At 41.1% G+C, this 27,514-nt stretch overlaps 1 protein-coding gene across 2 annotated transcripts in view; it reads right to left on the reverse strand.

The window, feature by feature from the left end:
* LOC308077930 (phosphatidylinositol 4-kinase alpha-like) overlaps nt 1-27,514 on the reverse strand; it is a 123,263-nt gene that overhangs the window by 87,394 nt on the left and 8,355 nt on the right. For both annotated transcript variants that reach the window (XM_080418939.1, XM_080418938.1), the window contains exons 2-16: nt 23,037-23,153; nt 21,265-21,358; nt 19,389-19,477; nt 17,404-17,479; nt 14,332-14,603; nt 12,988-13,054; nt 10,766-10,914; nt 7,102-7,167; nt 6,896-6,992; nt 5,665-5,856; nt 5,310-5,410; nt 4,657-4,786; nt 3,391-3,520; nt 955-1,050; nt 159-342 (exon numbers count right to left, since the gene is read on the reverse strand). In XM_080418939.1, the coding sequence (XP_080275065.1) occupies nt 159-342; nt 955-1,050; nt 3,391-3,520; nt 4,657-4,786; nt 5,310-5,410; nt 5,665-5,856; nt 6,896-6,992; nt 7,102-7,167; nt 10,766-10,914; nt 12,988-13,054; nt 14,332-14,603; nt 17,404-17,479; nt 19,389-19,477; nt 21,265-21,358; nt 23,037-23,153 (1,860 nt within the window). The remainder of the gene's footprint in view (nt 1-158; nt 343-954; nt 1,051-3,390; nt 3,521-4,656; nt 4,787-5,309; nt 5,411-5,664; nt 5,857-6,895; nt 6,993-7,101; nt 7,168-10,765; nt 10,915-12,987; nt 13,055-14,331; nt 14,604-17,403; nt 17,480-19,388; nt 19,478-21,264; nt 21,359-23,036; nt 23,154-27,514) is intronic.

The following is a 27,514-nucleotide window of genomic DNA, read 5'->3' on the forward strand; positions in this document are numbered from 1 at the left end:
TTTTTCAAAAATAGCAGATCTACAAGCTCATAACGCACATCGTGCTTGTATATGTCTTAATGGGTTAAAAAAAAAATGTATTTATTTGTTGTGTATTTTGTCATTTGGTATGAGATATGGACCTCGAGTCTGAAACAAAGATTGCATTGAATACTGACGTTGCCTGTGATGACCATGCAGCCCAGCTGGTCAACGATCAGCACGTCCAGCTGGGAGGGTGGCTGGCAGAACTTCTGCTGGAGGATCTGCAGGATGGGCTCCATGACGCGGGGCGTGTCCCTCAGGGCCACCGCGATGTGACCCAGAGCTCTGATGGTGTGGTCTGGGATCAGATGGGCGTCCCTACGGGAAAAAAAGGCAAATGGTGGAAAAAGTACAAAAATGTTCTTTTCCGGATGAAAGAAAAGACGATCGTCCGCCCCTCCATGCAGACAGCTTTTTGTTTTGTTTTGTTTTGTTTACATCCTGGACACATCGTGGGTTCCACGGGTCGACGAAATAAGGTCAAAACACAGGCAGTGGCGGATTAATTCATTCATTCATACTTGGCAGTTAATGTGTTAACAAGAGCTTGTGACTAAATAATAACTGAATGGGATCCATTGGAACACTGGTTATTTTTTCCATGTCCTGTAAAGTACAGTTTTGAGCTAAAAGGTTTTGGACATACACAGGTTTCTACCTGACAGCGAAGATAAATATTACACAGTAGGCTGCTCAGACACAATGGTACTTTAAACACAGTTACTTGAAAAAAGACCGCAGGGTCGAAACGTCTTATTGCTGCTGTGAATAAAAATTGCAGCATTTTAAAGTGAGTTGCAAGCCTCCCTTTTTCATGATTCTGTTTTTGCAGTTTGGCTCAGCACCAAAACAAAAGCGGACGATGTGCGTTATTTTTTCTTTGAATACTTTAAAGACAGTCCGGGTCCCACAGCAGCATACTTTACTTACTTGTCGTTTTCCTGGTAGATGTAGAGGCGGTTGGAGAGACTGGCGAGGAAAGCTTCGACGATGACACTGTCCATCAACAGCCCTGCTTTCAGACACCTGAGGGAGAAGACACACTTACATGTAAGCACAAAAAGGTATGGCAACATGCAAGGAGCATACTGTACATGTGCAGTGATGTGCATGTAGAATAGGACTGTTCAGTGATATGCATGTAGAATAGGACTGTTCAGTGATATGCATGTAGAATAGGACTGTTCAGTGATGTGCATGTAGAATAGGACTGTTCAGTGATATGCATGTAGAATAGGACTGTTCAGTGATATGCATGTAGAATAGGACTGTTCAGTGATATACATGTAGAATAGGACTGTTCAGTGATGTGCATGTAGAATAGGACTGTTCAGTGATATGCATGTAGAATAGGACTGTTCAGTGATGTGCATGTAGAATAGGACTGTTCAGTGATATACATGTAGAATAGGACTGTTCAGTGATATGCATGTAGAATAGGACTGTTCAGTGATGTGCATGTAGAATAGGACTGTTCAGTGATATGCATGTAGAATAGGACTGTTCAGTGATATGCATGTAGAATAGGACTGTTCAGTGATATGCATGTAGAATAGGACTGTTCAGTGATATGCATGTAGAATAGGACTGTTCAGTGATATGCATGTAGAATAGGACTGTTCAGTGATGTGCATGTAGAATAGGACTGTTCAGTGATATGCATGTAGAATAGGACTGTTCAGTGATATGCATGTAGAATAGGACTGTTCAGTGATGTGCATGTAGAATAGGACTGTTCAGTGATGTGCATGTAGAATAGGACTGTTCAGTGATGTGCATGTAGAATAGGACTGTTCAGTGATATGCATGTAGAATAGGACTGTTCAGTGATGTGCATGTAGAATAGGACTGTTCAGTGATATGCATGTAGAATAGGGCGGTTCAGTGATATGCATGTAGAATAGGACTGTTCAGTGATATACATGTAGAATAGGACTGTTCAGTGATGTGCATGTAGAATAGGACTGTTCAGTGATGTGCATGTAGAATAGGACTGTTCAGTGATATGCATGTAGAATAGGACTGTTCAGTGATATGCATGTAGAATAGGACTGTTCAGTGATGTGCATGTAGAATAGGACTGTTCAGTGATGTGCATGTAGAATAGGACTGTTCAGTGATATGCATGTAGAATAGGACTGTTCAGTGATATGCATGTAGAATAGGACTGTTCAGTGATATGCATGTAGAATAGGACTGTTCAGTGATATGCATGTAGAATAGGACTGTTCAGTGATATGCATGTAGAATAGGACTGTTCAGTGATGTGCATGTAGAATAGGACTGTTCAGTGATATGCATGTAGAATAGGACTGTTCAGTGATATGCATGTAGAATAGGACTGTTCAGTGATGTGCATGTAGAATAGGACTGTTCAGTGATGTGCATGTAGAATAGGACTGTTCAGTGATGTGCATGTAGAATAGGACTGTTCAGTGATATGCATGTAGAATAGGACTGTTCAGTGATGTGCATGTAGAATAGGACTGTTCAGTGATATGCATGTAGAATAGGGCGGTTCAGTGATATGCATGTAGAATAGGACTGTTCAGTGATATACATGTAGAATAGGACTGTTCAGTGATGTGCATGTAGAATAGGACTGTTCAGTGATGTGCATGTAGAATAGGACTGTTCAGTGATATACATGTAGAATAGGACTGTTCAGTGATATGCATGTAGAATAGGACTGTTCAGTGATATACATGTAGAATAGGACTGTTCAGTGATATACATGTAGAATAGGACTGTTCAGTGATATGCATGTAGAATAGGACTGTTCAGTGATGTGCATGTAGAATAGGACTGTTCAGTGATATGCATGTAGAATAGGACTGTTCAGTGATGTGCATGTAGAATAGGACTGTTCAGTGATGTGCATGTAGAATAGGACTGTTCAGTGATGTGCATGTAGAATAGGACTGTTCAGTGATATGCATGTAGAATAGGACTGTTCAGTGATATACATGTAGAATAGGACTGTTCAGTGATGTGCATGTAGAATAGGACTGTTCAGTGATATACATGTAGAATAGGACTGTTCAGTGATGTGCATGTAGAATAGGACTGTTCAGTGATATGCATGTAGAATAGGACTGTTCAGTGATGTGCATGTAGAATAGGACTGTTCAGTGATATACATGTAGAATAGGACTGTTCAGTGATGTGCATGTAGAATAGGACTGTTCAGTGATATACATGTAGAATAGGACTGTTCAGTGATGTGCATGTAGAATAGGACTGTTCAGTGATATGCATGTAGAATAGGACTGTTCAGTGATATGCATGTAGAATAGGACTGTTCAGTGATGTGCATGTAGAATAGGACTGTTCAGTGATGTGCATGTAGAATAGGGCGGTTCTCACCTGCAGATGTTATCTATAGAGATGTCCCGTAGCTGCTCATACATGGAGGGCTGGCTCTTTCTGCTGGAATGGGAGCTGAGGGTGGACTGGGAGTGTTCGTTGGTCACGTGGATCTTTATCTCACCGCCACCTTTAAAAACACAGTGTGGAGGAGACAACACACCGTGTGGAGGAGACAACATTTACTGCAGCTTCAAAAGATGTTTGTCTTGTTTTATTCAGATGTTAGGGGTCATCATGAAAACAAAGTGGGGGCTCGCAACTCACTCACGCTGTGATATGTGTATGTTTTCTTCATACCTGTAGTGTACTGACTGTGATATGTGTATGTTTTCTTCATACCTGTAGTGTACTGACTGTGATATGTGTATGTTTTCTTCTTACCTGTAGTGTACTGGCTGTGATACGTGTATGTTTTCTTCATACCTGTAGTGTACTGACTGTGATACGTGTATGTTTTCTTCATACCTGTAGTGTACTGGCTGTGATACGTGTATGTTTTCTTCATACCTGTAGTGTACTGACTGTGATACGTGTATGTTTTCTTCTTACCTGTAGTGTACTGGCTGTGATACGTGTATGTTTTCTTCTTACCTGTAGTGTACTGGCTGTGATACGTGTATGTTTTCTTCATACCTGTAGTGTACTGACTGTGATACGTGTATGTTTTCTTCATACCTGTAGTGTACTGGCTGTGATACGTGTATGTTTTCTTCATACCTGTAGTGTACTGGCTGTGATACGTGTATGTTTTCTTCATACCTGTAGTGTACTGGCTGTGATACGTGTATGTTTTCTTCTTACCTGTAGTGTACTGGCTGTGATACGTGTATGTTTTCTTCATACCTGTAGTGTACTGACTGTGATACATGTATGTTTTCTTCATACCTGTAGTGTACTGGCTGTGATATGTGTATGTTTTCTTCTTACCTGTAGTGTACTGACTGTGATATGTGTATGTTTTCTTCTTACCTGTAGTGTACTGACTGTGATACGTGTATGTTTTCTTCTTACCTGTAGTGTACTGACTGTGATACGTGTATGTTTTCTTCTTACCTGTAGTGTACTGACTGTGATATGTGTATGTTTTCTTCTTACCTGTAGTGTACTGACTGTGATACGTGTATGTTTTCTTCTTACCTGTAGTGTACTGACTGTGATACGTGTATGTTTTCTTCATACCTGTAGTGTACTGACTGTGATATGTGTATGTTTTCTTCATACCTGTAGTGTACTGACTGTGATATGTGTATGTTTTCTTCATACCTGTAGTGTACTGGCTGTGATATTTGTAGAGCTTGACCAGGACAGGAGACGGCACCACAAGGAAGTCTCTCAGTGACGTTGTGACGGAGTGGGCCACCACGGGGAAGCGCTCACATAGACGACCCAGGCCCTGAACACACACACACACACACACACACACACACACACACACACACACACACACACACACACACACACACACACACACACACACACACACACACACACACACACACACACACACACACACACACACACACACACACACACACACACACACACACACACACACACACACACACACACACACACACAGTTTGTGCCAAGTTGTGCAGATCGGAGCAACAGTCACACCAGGGGTCCCATGTGGCCCCCAGGGGACTCCAGGCGGGGCCCCTGAGGGACACATGGGACCCCTGGTGTGGCTGTTCTGACGGCAGACCCCTGAACAGTGTTTGCGCCAAGTTTGTTGTGGATGGGAGCAACGGTGCGCCTCGCAGGTCCGCATGTTACGCTTGTGACGTCCATCGCCCGCCCGCCCGCCCACTAGGCCATTTTAATATAGGATTTGCATGGCGTGACTCACCCCGGATATGAAACGGGGGTCCTTGAAATGAAAAGGGTTGTGAATCGGTGGTGTAAGAAGATATTACCTGTAGACAGCAGATGAGCAGAGGCATGTGAGCGATGATGACTTTACTGGACGTCTTGGACTGAAGCTTCTCAGACAGCTTGGTGCACAGGTTCTCAGCTCCTGGTGACAGAAACGTAGGGGTGCAACACTTAATCAAACTTAGACTTTTTTTTTCCCATATTATTATAAAAATCGTCCCACTTGCACTATCCACAGGTTGAGAATGGCTGATATAATGGTAGACATTAACGTAACATAACATCTCACCCTGCTCCTCTGTGACGGCCCACACCATGAGGCCCACACAGTATAATATACAGTATAATAATATACAGTATAATAATATACAGTATAATAACATGGTAAACACTCACCCTGCTCCTCTGTGACGGCCCACACCATCAGGTCCACACAGGCCGCGTTGGCCTGGCAGCGTAGCTTGAGAGGACTCAGGTCGCTCTGCAGGTACTCCACATCGTGGAGGATCCTCTGCAGCTCAGACTGGCTGCTGCTGAACTGCTCCAGGACAAAGTCGTGGACGTCCTTCACGTAGCCCGTCTGCAGGTCTGACAAAATGACATGAATATGATGTTATTGTTAATGCGCTGATGCATCGTTTGTGACTTACCTCATTGAGTGCCAGAATGTTTGGCAATTCTGGCACTCAATTGTACTACCTATGAGTATGTAAAAGAACAAAAACGAATAAACAATAACTATTTCTATATTATGTTGTCCCAGTGCCAGAGTTTTTTTCAAAGTAAAAAAAAAGTGCTTAGGAAGCGAGATACAGCCTTTTTCAGTTATCTTCAGATAATGATATCTTGGGTTCTGAACATGTTTTTCTTTTTACTATTTTTTCAAAAACACGTCAAAACACGTCATTGGCACGTTGCGCCATAGTGGTAAAAACACGTGAAACACGTTAATGGCACTCAATGAGTTAATAGTCACAAAGTTAACAGACAAATATAGAACAAACACGGGATAGTTCTGAATGTGGAGAATGTCCTGACACCATGCATTAGAGGATGTGTAACACTGGTTTCTTTCTAAATTGGCCTGAAAAAACATACGTATCTCAGGAGACCACAAGGCGAGGTAAATGTAAATTACCATCGAAAGGAGGTTCATTCACTGCTGCCGATTTTCCTTTTTTCTTCATACATAGTGTTTTGTATTTGTCGATGACAAGTATTATTGTATAAATCCTTTATGCTATATGTTGAAGAATTGAATAGATACAGTAGGTGGCCAGTTTCACCATCAAAACCTTTGCATCATGCATGTCACACACAGAATGTGATGCGTTTTGTTGATATAACAAGTTTGTTCATATAGAGTCTGTGTGCTGGATTCAAACCAACATCATCTCGGGTCACGTGCTCCATGCAGGAGGTGTGGAAGGACAATGGTCAAAGTCACTGGACACCTACTGTAGGACCACAATGGAAACAAGTCCCCAGGACTTTTTTTGTGTTATCCTTTTAGCTCAAATGTCTGACGGTACCTCGTGCTGTTTACAGTTCTGACTAAGTATTCAATCAATCAATCAATAAAGAAAAAGGCTATCAAGAAAGGTCATTACTAGAGATGTGTTCTTACCTTTCAGGTTGTACAGAGTGTCTCTCAGCATCTTGAAGACGGCCACATACATGGCATCGCTGAACGTTTTATAATACACATGGATGCCAGGGTTCAGCTACAAAACAAAGACATGTCACATCAAACAGTGAAACCTGAACTGTTCCAAAATAAAAGGCCTTTCAAACGTTGTTGTTCTGAGACAGAATAATGATGTTCAAACAAACCTCTATAACTTCGGTCAACGTGTCGTCTAGGGATTTCAAAAACGTTTCAGAGACGAGCTGTTCCACCTGTTCAAAAAGGAGAAGAAAAAGGTAGAGGTTTATTGATCCTGTTTTAGCTTCACCCATCCGATGGCTGCTCAGATGGCCATGTTGGGGGGAGCAGTTAGGTCTTGCTCAGGGACACTTCGGAACGGGGGGGGGTGGGGGTGGGGGGGCAACCGGTGACCTTCCCATTCCCACGTGACCTCTCTGCCCACAGATCTACAAGCTCACAACTCGCCACGTTGCGGTGCGTTGGGTGAGCTTGTAGATCTGGCTATTTCCAACGCCAGGGATGCCAGATTGAAAGTGGTTAATGAGGAAGAGGACGAATACAAGCACTTAAAACATCTATCAGATTTTAGAAGCCTTCCGGTTTCATATTTCACACACCCAGCTCAGAGCTCAGAGTGCTCACACACAGAGTCCACATTTCAGATTTCTTTGGCTATTCAAAAATAGCAGATCTACAAGTTCATAGCACAGAGTGCCGTGCTATGAACTTGTATATCTGCAATTTTTTTGCGAAAAAAATGTCAAAATGTGTGCAAATCTTTGAATATATATATACATGTTTAACTCAAATCTTTGCTTCTGGGGGTCCCTGGAACAACATATTTTGAGATGGGGGAATACATATCATTGTGGGTGTGGTCCTTGACATGAAAAAAGCTTGAGAACCACTGATATTATAGTCGTCTAAGTATTGTTTTCAAAAGAACCGTTAGGATTTAGACATTTGTAGAATCCCCAGAAGATTTGGGTAAAGAATGTTCGCTTTTAAAAAAACATCTACTTTCGAGCGCTATGAGCTTGTAGATCTGCTGTTTTTTGAATAGCCCGAGTATAAGATAATGGTTCAAATCTAAAACAACAGATGCTTTTCTGGTCTTAACTCTCTCAGTGCCAATGAAATACAAAAATATGTTCATACTGTGCCAGTTCAAAGTAAAAAAAAAGTGCTTAGGAAGCGAGATACAGCCTTTTTCAGTTATAAGTTAAACAAGGAGTGGATGTAGCTGCAAATCTTCAGATAATGATATCTTGGGTTCTGAACATTAAAAAAAAAAAAAAAAAAAAAAGAAATTTTAATAAAAATAAATAAAAATAAACTCGGGATAACTCGTTCTGGCACTGAGAGAGTTAATGGGTTAAATGAATGATCCACAGCACTCTCAGAATGGGTTTCGGGGGCACGGTGGCGCAGTCGGTAGCACTGTCGCCTCACAGCTAGAAGGTCCTGGGTTAGATTCCCGCAGGGGGACGCTGTGGGTGCTGGGGGCGTGTTCTCTCCTCCGCGTCATCAGCGCCCATACCCTAGGTGGGGTTGGTAAAAGGGCCTCTCTGTGTGGAGTTTGCATGTTCTCCCCGTGTCTCTCAGGGTAGTTAATACCCTCACAAAAACATGTAGTAATCCTGGTCTCTATACTGCCTCCCCCATGACAGCCGGGGCGCCTGATGGAGGGGAAAGGAACTGGTTGGAATAACGTGTTCCTTCCACGCGCTACGTCCTACCAGGGAAACTCTCCCCTGTCAGGTGACAAGAAGGTCAGTTGGCTCTCATGCATTGAAGGAGGCATGAGCTCGGCCCTGGGCTCCCTAGGTTGGCAGAGGGAGTGTAGTGCCCAGGATTACATAGACAATTGGCACTGGGTGTAAATTTAGTTACAAGATCGTGGGATAAAAATGTAAGAAAAAAAAAAAAAAAATGGGTTTCAGAGGATGTGCTGTGATTGCTGTCATTGAAACAGAATGTGTTTCAATGCCTCCGTCAGCGTCGAAGAGATGATGATGACGAAGGCCTGAGGGGCAGAAACGTGTCGGGTTCGATGACTGCTGCTGTTGCATATTAAAGGATTTAAAAGCTATTCTGAGAGAGGATTATTCTCCTGATGTTTCTGCTTAGAGTGAGCTGCACCCTGCTGCTCTTTTTTCCTAAGTTCTGTGGGCTGAACGCACAAAGCCTTGGGACTACTCCCAATGTCTAACCAATGAGTCATTGAATCAGGCCGCCGGTCGTACACACAGGGTTCCTTCTTAAATCCTGCACACACATAGTAGATATGGATTAAAGCATTGGTTCTCAAAGTGGGGTCCGGGGACCCCCAGGGGTCCTTGGGGGGGGTCCTTGGGGGGGGGTTCCAGGGGGAACTCATTGAGTGCCATTGACGTGTTTCACGTGTTTTACCGCAATGGCGCAACGTGCCAATGACGTGTTTGACGTGATTTTGAAGAAAAAAAACGTTCAGAACCCAAGATATCATCATTTGAAGATGTGCTGCTCCATTCACTTCTTGTTTAACTTTTTACTGAAAAAGGCTGTATCTCGGCTCCTGAGCACTTTTTTTTAACTATGTATTTTTCAATGTTATTTTCAAAAGGCAGACAATTAATGTCAACAAGGTCCAATGACCTCGTTGACATTTGTGAAACCACACAGTGCAACCCTCAGTGATTAGCACCCATCAGGGGATCCATTATACTGGAGATGAATATTCTGTGACTACTTGAAAAAGAAAATTGAAAAATTGCTGGCACAGTTCTTTTTTTTATTTCATTGGCACTGAATGAGTTAAGCGAACATTTGTAACTCAATTTTTTTGCTTCTGGGGGTCCCTGGAACAAAATATTTGAGATGGGGGTCCGCGGCCAAATGTATATCATGTTGGGGGTCCCTGACATGGAAAAAGTTTGAGAACCACTGGATTAAATCTCACAACTGAAAAGTGTTGTCAGGCCAAAGCCCTAATCTCTGATTTGTGAAACAGTGTGAAAAAAAACTTTCTTTCTTACACTTGAAAAAGACAGAAAGGGTTGAAACGTCGTGTCTGCTGTTTGTCACAAATAAAAAAACCTTTGGAGCGTTGAACGAGTGAGTTGTTACTGAGCCCTGCTTTGTTCTTATGATTCTGTTCTTACAGTTTGGCTGAGCACCAAGGAACGGAGGACGTGCGTCAAGTGTTCTTTAAAACGGTGGTTTAAAACGTTTTCATGCCAAGGACCCCTAAATTAGACCCTCCAGAAAAACACGGGCAAAAATCCTTGATTATGCGATGAATTATTATTTTTTTTTGCACTTTTATGCGGTGAAAGTGCGGGAAGTTGCGAAATATGCGGAAAGTTGTGAAATATGCGGCAATATGCGGAATATGTGAAAACTTGCGGAAATATGCGATGCGGCCTTTTTGAAAAAACGTTACCCCCGCAACCCCCATTTTGATGATTATGCGGTAAATTCTGCGATCGCGTAATCGCATTTTTCTGGAGGGTCTACTAAATTGATAAACACTTGGCCGCGGACCCCCATCTGAATTTTTTTTGTGCCAGGGACTCCCCCAGGAGCAAAGATTTGAGTTAAAAATGTTCGCTTCAAAAAATAGATATATTCAAAAGATTTGCACACATTTTCAAGATTTTACAAAAACAGAAGATCTACAAGCTCGAGCTTGTAGATCTGCTATTTTTGAATAGCCAAAGCTAAGTGGTTAGAATGATTGTGATGCTATGTTAACTAATTTCGCTGGGGACCCCCTGGTACCCCCCCATCCCCCCCCAAGGACCACTGGTGGTCCCCCAAGGGCCACTGGTTGAGAACCACTGCCTTAAATGATGATGATGAACTGACCATGGTCAGGAGTTGCCTGAGCATGTCCAGAGGGACGTCGAACTCTCCGGTGCTGCTTCCAGTGAACAGAGGAGAGACGGAGAAGCTGGAGCTGATGGTGGAGAAGTAGTAGTCAGGGTCCACAGCACTGCCGTCAGGGAGGTATGAGCCTGAGGGGAGAAAAATACACATGTTCAGACGAGACCAAATGAAACATATTGTCGCTGCACGTACAGTATAGGGCTGAAACCTCTCATCTCCACGTTATAATTTTGTTTTGTAAATTAACGCAGTACTTGATCATACTACAGCAGTGGTTGATTGATATACATTTGGCCGCGGACCCCCATCGTAAAATGTCGTGCCAGGGACCCCCCCAGAAGCAAAGATTTGAGTTAAAAATGTTTGCTTTAAAAAATATGTTCATAGATTTGCACACATTTTCAAGAATTTTCAAAAATAGCAGATATACAAGCTCATAGCGCGGCACTCGGTGCCGCGCTATGAGCTTGTAAATCTGCTATTTTTGGATAGCCAAAGCTAAGTGGTTAAAAATGATTGTGACGCTATGTTAACTAATTTCGCTGGGGACCCCCTGGTAGCCCCTCAAGGACCACTGGTGGTCCCCGGACCACTGGTTGAAAACCACTGTACTACAGCATCACACAAAGGAATCAAAAGTAGTAGATCTACAAGCTCGTACTGTAGATCTGCTACCTACTTTTTATATATTTTCCACCAGACGGAGACGATATACTTTTCATGCTTTAAGACCAGTGGTTCTCAACCAGTGGTCCGGGGACCACCAGTGGTCCTTGAGGGGGTTCCAGGTGGTCCCCAGCTAAATGATGGAGAGTTGGTATATAGACCCTTACGGGTTCATTTGGTTTCATTTTACTCTCTCAAGAGTTAAACTATTGTTAAACATCTGCATTACTTCATTTACAAGAAGTCACACAATTAGAGAATGTAGAATAATTGTTATTTTTGATCAACGTTTGCCTGTTATCTCTCCTATGGAACCAACATCAACACAACATGGATGGAATTGTGGACAAAACCTTATGCAACGATAACAAAATATTCTAAGTTTTGGGTCTGAGAGATAAAACTGATCAAACGGTGGTTCTGTAGCTCAAATGCCCAATAAATAATGGACCTTGATATGAAAACCACTGTTTTAGACTAGAGCATATCAGCAGTCAGTCATGATGGGGACAAAATATATATATGTGACACACACACACACACACACACACACACACACACACACACACACACACACACACACACACACACACACACACACACACACACACACACACACACACACACACACACACACACACACACACACACACACACACACACACACACACACACACACACACGATATATCGCGATACGTTTTCGTGACGATACATATCGTTTTGGGGGAAAGAAATATCGTTTTGAATTTATTTTTTATTTTTTTACAATAATAATAATCAGGCATGCAAACAGCCCCGAGGTGAAAAGGGTGACAACATGTTTTTTTTTTTTCGGGTCAGGTGTCACACTATTGCCCTATTTGGATTCAAAACGGCTATTGTAGCTGAAAAGCTACAAGTTTGCATGTCTGAATAATGCAAAAAAAGAATTATTTGTTTGCATTTGCTTTTTTATATATATTATTTGCAACCCTGGTATCTTATTGTAACATTAATACACAAAGGACGATACAAACAAATAAGACACAATTGCAAAGTCAAAATAAATAAAAAATAAAGTATACACAGTAGAGTATATATATTATTAAAGAAAGATTTAAAATGAATTTAAAAAATACACAAAAAATATAATCCAAAAACAAATTCAGTGGGGTCAATTTATGGGTCATTAACACATACAGTGCCAAGAACGCATCGATGCGTTCTTTTGAATCCATCACTTGTGTGCCAAGAACGTCTTGATGCGTTTTTTCAAAAAAAAAAAAAAAAGAAAAAAAAAGGCTATTGTAGCTGAAAAGCTACAAGTTTGCATGTCTGAATAATGCAAAAAAAGAATTATTTGTTTGCATTTGCTTTTTTATATATATTATTTGCTTTATATATATTTTCATAATAAAAAAGTGCGTATCGTATCGAAATCGTATCGAAGTTGTGAGCCCAATATCGTATCGTATCGTTTGGTGAAATTAGTGTATCGGCACACCCCTAACACACACACACACACACACACACACACAGGACTGTTCCTCTTACCTTCAAAGTAGTGAGCAGGATGGTCAGCAGGAGAGCTGGGAGTTAGACCAACTCTTTCTGGACTGCCCTGGAAAGACACAGAAGGAGCGATGCGTTGTGAGCTTGTAGATCTTCTATTTTCACAACTTAAATGTTTTTTTTAATTTTTTACATTTATGGAATTTCTTATGATTTTTTTTAAAATCCTGCACATATTAAAGCTAAATAAAATCTCACAACTGAAAAGTTTTGTCAGGCCAATTCCCAATCTCTGATTTGTGAAACAGTGTGAGAGGAGCACCCCCCCCACCCCCAAAAAAAACCTTTAATTTCTGAGAATGTTAGATTTTTTTTTTTCTTTTTACTTTTAGGGAAAAAAAGGGATATTTACTCGGAACTCATACAAATGGGTCTCGACCCAGTGTTTGGGAAACACTGGTCTAACGTATATCAAACTGCGGCTCCTTGAAATGACACACAGACAAAGCTCGAAAATCGCTGCTATAGAAAATGTTTTTTTTCTGGCACTGAATGAGTTAAGTATCATGGTGTTTCATACACACCGTACCTGTTGTGATATAGAGGACACGGACGAGCCTTTCCGCCTCACGGTGGTGTCTCCTTAATGAGTTAAGTATCATGGTGTTTCATACACATCGTACCTGTTGTGATATAGAGGACACGGACGAGCCTTTCCGCCTCACGGTGGTGTCTCCTTAATGAGTTAAGTATCATGGTGTTTCATACACATCGTACCTGTTGTGATATAGAGGACACGGACGAGCCTTTCCGTCTCACGGTGGTGTCTCCTTAATGAGTTAAGTATCATGGTGTTTCATACACACCGTACTCAGTGGTGGAAAAAGTACTCAAATGTTTTACTTAAGTAAAAGTATCAATAATGAAATGTAGAAGTACTCTGTTACAAGTAAAAGTATGGATTTCTAAATTTACTTGAGTAAAAGTACAAAAGTATTGGTATCAAAATGTACTTAAAGTACCAAAAGTAAAAGTACTAAATGTTTGAAAATAGCAGATCTACAAGCTCACAACGCGTCGCGATGCGACGCGTTGTGAGCTTGTAGATCGGCTATTTTCAAATAGCCTAGGTATAAAATAGGGCTAAAGTGGTTAATGTATGTTTTATAATATAATAATATTATCTGCAAAGTAACTAGTAACTAAAGTTTTCAAATAATTGTAGTGGAGTAAAAGTACAATATTTGCCTCTGAGATGTAGTGGAGTAGAAGTAAAAGTACTCAAAATTGGAAATACTCCAGGAAGTAAAAAATACCTCAACATTTTACTTAAGTACAGTACTTGAGTAAATGTACTTAGTTACTTTACACCACTGATGTCCGTACCTGTTGTGATATAGAGGACACGGACGAGCCTTTCCGCCTCACGGTGATGTCTCCTCCGTGGCACACGCTGAGCAGAGAGCTGGGCATGATGGAGCGGAAGTCGTTGAAGGACCTCCGGCGCGCCGAGTCCCCGTCCTCCCCCGAGGACCCCGTCAGAGGGGCCTGGGGCCGCGGGAACAGCTTGGAGAGCAGCGGCTCCTCCGTGTTGCTGTAGCGGCCGAAGGCCCGGGCCACGCCCAGCAGGCAGGGCACCGTGTGCCGACACAGGTACTCTGGACGGGACATGGTGAACCGAGAGGAAAAACATAGAATCACCACATTGATACATTAAGACAGGAGTGTCGCGCTATGAGCTTGTAGATCTGCTATTCGTTTGTTTTTAAATCGTGAAAATGTGTGCAAATCTTTGAATATATATATGTTTTTAACTCTATAACTGCCAAAGACGTTTATAAACGTCTTTGAGAAATTAGCTGTTGCCTGCCAAAGACGTATAAAAACGTCTTGAAAAAAAAAAAAGATTCTCTAATTATTTAGTATTGACACCTTTTTGATATTCCAAACGAATAAGGAGATAACAATTTCCAAAGATTTGCTGCTCCATCCACTTCAATGTTAAAATTGAAACGGACAAACAATTCACAATGTTTTTTGGTTTGAAACCACTGGTTTTGAGCTATTTTCAAACATCAAACAACACATGACAAGGTCAAATTGACCTCGTTGACATTTGTGAAACCACACCTGAATCTCATCTGTGATTAGAAATTTTCTGGGGATCAATCATACTTGAGAAAAATATTTTGTGGCTATGCGAAAAGGTACCAAAATCGGTCAAAACCCTGGCAGAGGCTACAGACTGTTCTGAAAAAACTCTGGCAGGGTAAGAGTTAAAGTGAACTTTTTTTTTTTTTTTTTTCAAAGTTTTTTTATTTTATATTTTCACATACAGGTCTATAACAAAAGGCATACAAAAACAGACCCCCCCCAAAGTTCCCGCTCCGAAAGAGCCACAACCCTGGTATCTTATTGTAACATTAACTCTCTCAGTGCCAAGAGTATTTTCATAAAGTACTCCCCCTGTACTGTGCGTATTTTGTAATTTTTCATTCAAATAAATGATCTGATTGGGTTTTTAAACCCATAATACAGTTCTACCAGTAGAGAGCAACAAATCGACACATTGATGATCTCGCTGGCTCACTCGCCCCCTCCCAAACAGGCTCACGTCACATCCGGTCATAACCGGATGTTGAAATTTTTGACAATCGTTGATCGGGCTAAATTACGATGTGATACACGACTACGATGACTGATCGTCACCCAGACCAAAGAGAGTAGACGTGGACCTCTCCGTTTGTTTTTTATACCGTGTGAAAAAACGTGACTTTCCCTATTCTGGCCAAAAATGATCGCGGGAAAAAAATGAGAACCGGAAACGGAATCTGCGTCATGAAACCGGAACCCAATGAGTCTGAAGGAGTCAGGAAGCGAAAGTGATCATGAAAAATAAACAGAATAGCGCGACCACAGTCAAAAGTAAAAACTCGGGATTTCTCGTGCTGGCACTAAGGGTACTCGGGAAAAACTCGGGATATCTCGGGGCGTGGCACTGAGAGAGTTAATACACAAAGGACGATACAAACAAATAAGACACAATTGCAAAGTCAAAATAAATAAAAAATAAAGTATACACAGTAGAGTACCGTATATATATTATTAAAGAAAGATTTAAAATGAATTTAAAAAATACACAAAAAATATAATCCAAAAACAAATTCAGTGGGGTCAATTTATGGGTCATTAACTCTATAACTGCCAAAGACGTTTATAAACGTCTTTGGGCCTTCAGCTATTGCCTGCCAAAGACGTTAAAAAACGTCTTTAAAAAAAAAAAAAAAAAAAAATTCTAAAAAGATTCTCTAATTATTTAAGATTGACACCTTTTCGATATTCCAAACGAATAAGGAGATAACAATTCCCAAAGATTTGCTGCTCCATCCACTTCAATGTTAAAATTGAAACGGACAAACAATTCACAATGTTTTTTGGTTTGAAACTACTGGTTTTGAGCTATTTTCAAACATCAAACAACACATGACAACAAGGTCAAATTGACCTCGTTGACATTTGTGAAACCACACCTGAATCTCATCTGTGATTAGAAATTATCTGGGATCAATCATACTGGAGAAAAATATTCTGTGGCTATGCGAAAAGGTACCAAAATCGGTCAAAACCCTGGCAGAGGCTACAGACTTTTTGAAAAAACTCTGGCAGGGTAAGAGTTAATGTCTCTCTGTATATGTTTAAAAAGGTTGCCAGATGGTGTAAAATTTCAGAGCACACCCCCTTGTGGAGTAGCGAATTTTCTCCAAAGTCAAGTGATGCATAACATCATTAACCCATGATTTGAAAGTTGGTGGGAGTTTTTCTTTCCATTTAAGCAGTATCAGACGCCTAGCCAAAAGGGATGCAAAGGCTATCATATTCCTTTCTTGGTGACTAAGTTGTACATCATCTCTTTCTTGTGGAACAACTCCAAACACTGCAATAGAAGCAGGTTCTATGGGCACTTCTAACACTTCTGAAAAGGTTAAAGTGAACATTTTCAACTCAAATCTTTGCTTCTGGGGATTCTACAAATGTCTTCTAAAGTATGTTGATATAATCAGTGGTTCTCAAACTTTTTTTCATGTCAAGGACCCCCAAAATTATATGTATTTGGCCACAGACCCCAATCTCAAAATATTTTGTTCCAGGGACCCCCCACAAGCAAAGATTTGAGTTACAAATGTTCGCTTTAAAAAATATATATATATTCAATGATTTGCTAAATTTTTCACGATTTTTCCAAAAATAGCAGATCTACAAGCTCATAACGCTACAAGCTGCAAGGCGTTGTGAGCTTGTAGATCGGCTGTTTTCGGCGAAGGGGTTTGGTGTAGAGGGGGTTATTGGCTATGTGGCTGTGGGTGTCACTCAGTTTGGAGAAGTAGTTAGTCGGGTATGAGGGTATTGAGGGCAATGGGGGCAATGTCTATGGTCTATTAAGGTGTCCAGTGTGTGTACCTTTATCATCATGGTCCTCCAGACCCTTACAGATGTCCTGTAGAACCTGCATGCTGTCCATGATGGCCTCCAAGATCTACATGAAACATGTTTAAAAGGTGGTAGAAGTTATACGTTTTTGTTCGAATAAAAAGGTTTTCTTAAGTTAAAGCTCTATATTTCCTTAGTAATCATTGCTATAGAGCACCGAAGTCTGACGCAATTTACGCATCCTACCTGGGTCGTGTTTTTTTCCCCCATTCAGAATCCCCACGTGTTTAATATTGAGTCAAATAAGAACTGTGTTCCAAAAATAAACTAATTATCCTGACGGTTTGATTCTTATGGATATGAAGCATCAACTGACGGTGAGAAAAAAATTATGTTACTTCCGCCGAAATAGTTACATTTCAGAAACAGATTCAAATATGAGTATCAAATATAAGTGACTGACTATCATAAACGATACAGAGCCTCCTCCCTGACAATATCGCAGAGACAGTTTTTTTTTTTGGACCCCAATTCTTATATGAGACGATTCTAAGATGACCCAATGTTACTCTCCATAGAGAAATTACTTTTAATACCCAGGGGATGAACGAGTGACGTCAGGACTTCTGTACTCTATAGTTTGTTCAGTAACAGGGCTCTCCTCATCTTTTCCAGCTATTTAGTAAACAGAATATATATGTTCAGGTAGGGATGCCAATTCCATCCAATGAGGAGAGAGAACTCCACAATGATCATTTATTACTAGCTTCATTTCTATAGCGTTCCAGTTCCACATTTTAGTCTGCTCGTTTCTTTTGTTTCATCACTTCCAATGTAATTGTGTCATCCTGTATGTAGAAAGAGTTCTCTCTCCTGATTGGATCAAATTGGTATCCCAAGCTGAAAAGATGTTTTCTGTTTACTAAAGAGCTGGAGAGACAGACAGACCCCTGCTACAGAACAAACACTCTACATCAATAATTACTATGGGATTATAGAGCTATTTAACAATTATCTTAAAGGAGAGTTCCAGTCATTTTAGGTGTTTGCTTTGATGTGTCGCTAATCACTCACCAACATACCAGGGACTTTTTTTCATAGAAGCCCCTGTTGTCCATTGTGGAGACCCCCTTCCACTGGCATAATGGAGTAATGTGTAAAAACAAAAATCGCCTATTTTAGCAGCTCCAAGGTTCGTTTTTTTTTCCACTAATCCTCATTATGCAGTGTACTGACACTCAAACATGCACTGAATGTCCCTTATGAGCTGCCGTTCATGCAGAGCGACGTGAAGTTGGTCCTCGGTGTTGCCAGATTCTGTGAGAGAAACAAGCAACCAGCTCCATGTCGTCCTGCATGAACGGCAGCTCATAAGGGACATTCAGTGCATGTTTGAGTGTTTGAGGTATTGGGGAGTGTTGTTTTTGTCTGTTGTTAACTGTGCTCCACTGTACCAAATAAAATTCCTAACATGTTCACATGTCATGGTAATAAAGTCTTCTGATTCTGATTAGCGACACATCAAAGCAAACACCTAAAATGACTGGAACTCTCCTTTAACCCTTTAAGACCTGAGGCGATTCTTAAAACAATTCTAAATCCTAACAGTTTTTGGAAAAAAATCTAAAAATTCCACGATTTTTCAAAAATAGCAGATCTACAAGCTCGTAGCGCGGCACTCGGTGCCGCGCTATGAGCTTGTATATCTGCTATTTTTGAATAGCCAAAGAAACCTAAAGTGACAGCGTTCCAGGTCTAAATGGGTTAACAGACTAGTCCCTGTAACTAAACCAAAGGGCAACACTTCATACTTCATTGAACACACACACACATGCACTCTTTCGCTCTCTCACACACGTACACACACACACACACACACACACACACACACACACACACACACACACACACACACACACACACACACACACACACACACACACACACACACACACACACACACACACACACACACACACACACACACACACACACACACACACACACACACACACCTGTCCACGTAGGGTTTCATCCCGCTGGGCGACATCTGAGAGCAGTGTCACCAGAGAGAAGCTGAAGTTCTCTGCTACAGGGAGAGTTTCTGCACGGCAACAAACATCCACATCCATTATTAAGAACATGCACTTCAATGCAGTGAAACATCATGGACTTGATGTATTGATGGTTATATCACCACGTTTAACAGCCTATGCTCAGGGACTGCAGATGAAAATGAGATGTTTGTTAACTCTGACTGATTTACATGGATGTGAGAAATGAAATGTTGATTAGTTTGCACTGTCCTGGTAAATAAATAAATAGTTGGAGCACACAGTACATACTGTACATGTGGCTATGTGGAAACTCTACTAATAACTAAAAAACTGTGTTGATTTTGTCGACTAAAACTATGACGAAAAATGTTCGTCGACTTCCTTTTTACACTGATAAAAACTAAATAAAAACTAAATAAAAACTAAATAAAAACTAAATAAAAACTAAATGAAAACTAAATGAAAACTAAATGAAAACTAAATAAAAACTAAATAAAAACTAAATGAAAACTAAATAAAAACTAAATAAAAACTAAATAAAAACTAAGCTATGATGACTAAAACTAAGACTAAATATACTGACAAAATTAACAAATAAAAACCAGATTAAAATGTCAGGGAGGGATCTAGTGGAGCAGAGATCCAGTAGAACTAAGACTAGTGGAGAAGAGATCCAGTAGAACTAAGACTAGTGGAGAAGAGATCCAGTAGAACTAAGACTAGAGGAGAAGAGATCCAGTAGAACTAAGACTAGTGGAGAAGAGATCCAGTAGAACTAAGACTAGAGGAGAAGAGATCCAGTAGAACTAAGACTAGTGGAGAAGAGATCCAGTAGAACTAAGACTAGTGGAGAAGAGATCCAGTAGAACTAAGACTAGTGGAGAAGAGATCCAGTAGAACTAAGACTAGAGGAGCAGAGATCCAGTAGAACTAAGACTAGTGGAGAAGAGATCCAGTAGAACTAAGACTAGTGGAGAAGAGATCCAGTAGAACTAAGACTAGTGGAGAAGAGATCCAGTAGAACTAAGACTAGAGGAGAAGAGATCCAGTAGAACTAAGACTAGAGGAGAAGAGATCCAGTAGAACTAAGACTAGTGGAGAAGAGATCCAGTAGAACTAAGACTAGTGGAGAAGAGATCCAGTAGAACTAAGACTAGTGGAGAAGAGATCCAGTAGAACTAAGACTAGTGGAGAAGAGATCCAGTAGAACTAAGACTAGAGGAGAAGAGATCCAGTAGAACTAAGACTAGAGGAGAAGAGATCCAGTAGAACTAAGACTAGTGGAGAAGAGATCCAGTAGAACTAAGACTAGTGGAGAAGAGATCCAGTAGAACTAAGACTAGTGGAGAAGAGATCCAGTAGAACTAAGACTAGTGGAGAAGAGATCCAGTAGAACTAAGACTAGCGGAGAAGAGATCCAGTAGAACTAAGACTAGTGGAGAAGAGATCCAGTAGAACTAAAAGACAAGTCACGTTATGTTTGGTTGCGCTCGGGTGTTGCGCTCTGAAAATAGCAGATCTACAAGCTCACAACGCGTCGCGCTGAGCTTGTAGATCGGCTAATCTCAGCATGCAACCAAGTGTAAAATCAGCCATTACGACGCCATCAAGGCACCGACAAAACACATTTTAGACGACTAAATCAACTGTAGATTTTGTCGACTAAAACTAGACTAAAACTAAAAGATTTCAGATGACTAAAATATATGACTGAAACTAAACTGGAATATTATTCAAAAAAACTATGACTAAAACTAAATCAAAATGTGCCGTCAAAATCAACACTGGTAAAAACAAACATGAAACATGGTCGCTGCGTGTTAGGTAACGTTACCCCTTCCTTTGTGTTCTGAGCTTTCTTCAATCCACTGGACTCTGGTCAGCCCCTTAAGCAGCGTCAGCAGGTAGGGCAGAATGCTCTCTATGTGCTGCAACAGCAGAGAATCCATTACACACAACGTCGTCGGTGAAAAGAAGACATTGTTAACGTAACACCCATGTTCACGCGTGGATGGACCCTTTGAGACCGGGAACACGTCTGTGTTTTTTTAACTCTTTCAGTGCCAAGAGTATTTTCATAAAGTACTCCCAAACTGCCAGGAATTAGCGTTTTTTTTTATTTTTTAATTTTGTAATTTTTCATTCAAATAAATGATCTGATTGGGGTTTTAAACCCATAATACAGTTCTACCAGTAGAGAGCAACAAATCGACACATTGATGATCTCGCTGGCTCACTCGCCCCCTCCCAAACAGGCTCACGTCATATCCGGTCAGAACCGGATGTTGACATTTTCGACAATCGTTGATCAGGCTAAATTACGATGCGATACACGACTACGATGACTGATCGTCACCCAGACCAAAGAGAGTAGACGTGGACCTCTCCGTTCGCTTTTTATACCGTGTGAAAAACCGTGACTTTCCCTATTCTGGCCGAAAATCACCGGAGAAAAACAACGTGACCCGGAAATGATTTTTTTTTTTTACATCCGTCTCCGGGTGAGTCTGAAGGAGTCAGGAAGCGAAAGTGATCATGAAAAATAAACAGAATAGCGCGATCACAGTCAAAAGTAAAAACTCGGGATTTCTCGTGCTGGCACTGAGGGTACTCGGGAAAAACTCGGGATATGTCGGGGCGTGGCACTGAGAGAGTTAAGATGTCTTTGTGGCTATTAAAAAATAGCAGATATACAAGCTCATAGCGTGGCACCGAGTGCCGCGCTATGAGCTTGTAGATCTGCTATTTATTTTTTTCATCGTGAAAATGTGTGCAAATACATACATTTTTAACTCAAATCTTCAATTCAAAGATTTGAGTTAGAAATGTTTGCTTTTAAAAAAAAAATGTATATATATATTCAAAGATTTGCACGAATTTTCACTGTTTCAAAAGTAGCAGATCTACAAGCTCATAGCGCTATGAGCTTGTAGATCTGCTATTTTTTAATAGCCATAGTTAATCAAAGAGTGGAATGAGGAGATGAAGATTACATCATATGAATATATGTTGGGTAGAGTGAATGGAGAAGGAAAGATGAAGGAGACTCGGGACAGATTTTGGATATATATGAACCTTCTCTGATGTTGGGATTGCTAGACTGTGCATTTATTTTGTATTTTGTTTTTATTTCTTGGAATGGCTGTATTGTGTTGTTTTTTGTTGTATGCTGCTTTGTGCCACTGGAGTTACATTCTGTACCATATTGAAAAACAAATACACTTTTGAATTGCAAAAAGAAAAAAGTGACACACAGATGCGTTCCCGGTCTTACAATCTCATTCAGTGCCCAGCTTATTTATGGAATTTTGGCTCTGAGTGCCACAGCCAAAATTCATTGTAAAAAAAAAGTGCTTAGGAGCCGAGATACAGCCTTTTTCAGTAAGAAGTTAAACAAAGAGTGAATGGAGCAGCAAATCTTCAAATCATCATATCTTGGGTTCTGAACATGTTTTTCCAAAAAAACAAAAACGTTTTAGACGTCCAGTGGCACTCGGGGCTTACATATCAACGGACGTTTTAGACGTCCAGTGGCACTGAATGAGTTAATGGGTTAACTAAACTAACAGGGTGTTGATGATGATGATGATGTGTTGGATCACATACCTGCAGCTCAGACTCCACCAGGAAGATGCCCAGAGCGATGACCGCATCCCTCCTCCTCTCATCCAGTTGGAAGACTCCTCTGAAGTCCACGGGGCACATGCACTGCAGCTTCTGGACCTGTGTGGACATGAGGGAGCAGCATTTAACCCATTAAGACCTGAGGCGATTTTTAAAAAAAATCTAAATTCTAACAGTTTTTTGAAAAAAATATAAAATATATTTTTTCACGATTTTTTCAAAAATAGCAGATCTACAAGCTCGTAGCGCGGCACTCGGTGCCGCGCTATGAGCTTGTATATCTGCTATTTTTGAATAGCCAAAGGCATCTAAAGTGACACAGAAGCGTTCCAGGTATCATTAAAGACCTTTCTGTTCGCCGCTGCCTTTTCTTTTCTCTTCTCTCCTGCACTGTAACTGTATCTGTTTATTTTTGACTTCTTTTATGTTATGCATCCTTATCAGTGGCGTATCCAGGAATGACATTTCTCAGGGAGGCGAAACTGGGCCTGAATGGGCCTGGCCGATGCTGTGCGGGCCACATGCGCGCAAAATTAATTAATTAATTCAGTTTTTTTCCCTCAAAACAGTAAGTCAGGTGTCTTTGAGATTGACAGGTGTCACGGCGGTCCCATTGATTCCCAACTAAACTATACCGTATTTTCCGCACTATAAGGCGCATCTGAGTATAAGGCGCACCTTCAATAAATGTATTATTTTCATATATAGGGCGCACCGCATTATAAGGCGCATCCGCACTATAAGGCGCACTGACGGTGCGGCTTATAGTGTGGAAACCAAGGGAACCAATATTGATACATATATAAGGCGCATCGGATTATAAGGCGCATCCGCACTATAAGGCGCACTGACGGTGCGCCTTATAGTGCGGAAAATACGGTAATTCAAACAACAGTAGCCTAACAACACACTCCAGCCTTCACTAGCACCATAATACTGTGTTGATAATCTACTGGTTCCATGTGAACTTGTGACTTTGTCACTTGTTGCAAGTGAACGCTCGCACTAGTGATGCGCGGGTCAGGTTTTTTCATAACTCGTCCCGCCCGCCGGCCCGCCCGGGAGCCCAACCCGCCCCGACCGCAACCCGCCGAAAAAAAAGACAGCTTCTCAACACACAAGCACGTCCATTCAATTGCTTTCCAGAGAGAGAGAGAAAGAGAGGGACAGAGGGAGGGAGAGAGGGATAGAGGGAGGGAGAGAGGGACAGAGGGAGGGAGAGAGGGACAGAGGGAGGGAGAGAGGGATAGAGGGAGGGAGAGAGGGATAGAGGGAGGGAGAGAGGGACAGAGGGAGGGAGAGAGGGACAGAGGGAGGGACAGAGGGACAGAAGGAGGGAGATAGAGATAGAGAGAGCGCTCGCGCAAGAGAGAGACAGAAGGTATGTTGTGGTGTTTTTTTCTTCCGTGGGTTGACCCGCTCCGCCCGCCCCGTGATAATTGTGTCGTAGTCTAGTATAACCCGTCCGCGGTTCAACCCGCGGGACCTGCGGGCTACGGGTCGGCCCGCGCATAGCACACGCGCGCACGTGCACTGGTCGCAAGTCACGTCACCGTGGTCATTTAATTCATGAATCCATTCTCTTTTAGACTTGATTCAGGACATCTGACACAGTACCCTATGCCTCCTACAGACTACAGTACTTAAAGGGATATTTCACTTTCAAAAAAACTTTTGGTCATTTTATCGTCTACTCAGGCTTTAGTGAGCCCCCCAGACCGTTTTTAAGTTGCTTGATTTAGTATTTAGATATTTGATAATCATTTTATCAGACACGCCCCCTTCCTATACAAACCCATTATAACTTCAAACTCAATTTTTAACCCGTTAAGATTCCTCAAAAACATCAGTCCTTGGTTCTGCTGACTCACCCTGCCCTCCTAATACGTGAGGGGGCCATGTTTTTTCGATTACTTTTTTCATTTATTTTATATATATTTTTTATTGTATTTAATTTTTTCATTTTCAAAAAAATATATTAAAAATAAATGAAAAAAGTAATCGAAAAAACACGGCCCCCTCGCGTATTAGGAGGGCAGGGTAAGTCACCAGAACCAAGGACGGGTGTTTTTGATGAATCTAACAGGTTAAAAATGGAGTTTGAAGTTATAATGGGTTTGTATAGGAAGGGGGCGTGTCTGATAAAATGATTATCAAATATCTAAATACTAAATCAAGCAACTTAAAAAAGGTCTGGGGGGCTCACAAAAGCCTGAGTAGACGATAAAATGACCAAAAGTTTTTTTGAAAGTGAAATATCCCTTTAACACACACAATGGACCATTGATATGCACGAGTCGGCAGCTTGTGTAGCTTATTGGTAAATGGTGTGAATGGGGCGGGGCCAATGTTTCTATTGTTGTCGGAGGAACAGATCTTTTTTTCTCTCAGTCTTTCAGCAGCAGCTAGCCTGGGCCAGAGCTCCATTGGCTGCTCCACGGCCAGGGCACACATCTCACTGTTTTTCTACGGGAGGCGAGATCACACTCAGGGTGACGGCGACCGCCCAGGCCTCTGGTCCTGAATGTCATTGTAAAAGTCTTGTTTCCTTTGCTTGATGTTCTGTGTAAAACACACTGAATTGCCTCGTTGTTGAAATGTGCTCTACAAATAAAACCTGGCCTTGCCAGTGAGAGAACAATGAGACTCTGTTCCAACATTAACCACCACATAACTCCTTCCGTTTCAGTCAGCAAAGCACTTAAGACCCCATTTCAGCCCTGCCGTCGTCCCTATTTTATGTGCATGTCATCATCTTTAAACAAGTTTTGACAAAACGTGTCGCATCACGTTAGCTTGGAGATCAGCTATTTATTTCATTATTGTTATTTTAAAGAACAAAAATAGGGCTTATGTGGTAATACCCACTGATGTTAGGACAGCAGAGTCACTGCCCATATTTCGCCGCAGGCTGAAAACTCACCTCTTCAGGAAACACTACCCTTCCTCTCTGCCTGACCTACTTGTTGTTAACTAGTTGTACGAACGCTTGTTTTCTATTGCTGTATTGTTTATTGGATTATTGGATTGTTTATTGGATCTTGTTTAGTCGATTCACTTATTTGTTTTAGCTCATGCTCATTTGATTTAGCTATTTTGTCTCATCTGTTTAAGGAAATAGGTAGCTGATATATTGCACTTTTACCTTAGCGCTAGGTATACTCTTGGTTGCTTGTTTTTGCAGATAATGCACTAAAGACTTCTGGTGATTAGTAGTTTTCGTTCCCTACCTATGTTGAATACACTTATTGTAAGTCGCTTTGGATAAAAGCGTCTGCTAAATGACTAATGTAATGTAATGTAATGTAATGTAATACGTCCTACAAAGTATAATAGGGTCAACTGAAGACAGAGCATAGAAATAACCAAAAGTAACTTGGGTTCTTGATTACTGAAAATGCAGTTCGCTGGGCTCATTTAAAACAGCCCTAAAAACACATCTTTCTGGAGGCCAAAAGAGGATGTAGTACCAGTTTCCCGGTAGACAGACGATCCCCCTCCCCTTTTTTGGGCGGTGAAACCGCCCAAAAATGTGAGGTTTGGATATTTGTACAGCAAATCCTGCGCTGTGATTGGCCAAAAATGTACCCCGCCTAACCCTGCACCGTGATTGGCCAATCACAGTCTATTCAGGACTGTGATTGGCCAGTGTCACATGTGCATAGCCCTATATAAGAAACCATAACTTTTTAAGTTATGGTTTCTTCCATCACTTCCATCGGAATATGACTTTCATGACTTTCATAAAGAGTGTTTCAATAAATGTATTTATTTATTGTACATGATTGGTTGACTCCATTCAGTATTGTGATTAGCTAGCAAGACACCGCCCACTTCACACAGGGTGTGAGTTTTTGTATATGTTTTATTTTTCATGCTTTTTTTTGTACATAGTGGTATTTTTTCTCTGTATTTTTATGTTGATTTTTGAACTGTTTGGTTGCCACTATATATGTCTATGAAATTAATTCAAGGACCCCAACGGAAACAAGTCCGCAAGGACTTTTTTGGTCGGACCTTTTAGACAAAAGTATTATAAATGTAACTGTGTTGTTTTACATTCTTTTGCCTAATAAAAATGTCAATCAATCAATCAAATTGCGTGTCTCCAGTGTCTCACTTGATGTGGCCCTCCTGTGTCATTTATGACATCAGTATCTAGTGAGGTATGACTCCACATGTGGGTGAGGTTTCAGTGTGTGATCACAGCCATTTATTAAAGTTAAATATTTCTATGGAACATACAGTGTGTGAAATGAAGTGAGTGGAAGTACTTCTGTGGCCCACAGGCAGCATGCACACTAAGTCTGGCGCTGATCGGTCCAGCTGTTTGCAAAATTGGTGCAGGAAAGAAGTGCTGATGTTGTCGACGACCTTTTTTCACGGACGAAAACTAAATAAAAACTAAGCTATGGTGACTAAAACTAGCGGTAGATATATTGACAATTTCGTCAACAAAT

Source organism: Gymnoscopelus braueri, assembly GCF_963280865.1.
Source record: "Gymnoscopelus braueri genome assembly, chromosome: 22".
Lineage (NCBI taxonomy): Eukaryota > Metazoa > Chordata > Actinopteri > Myctophiformes > Myctophidae > Gymnoscopelus > Gymnoscopelus braueri.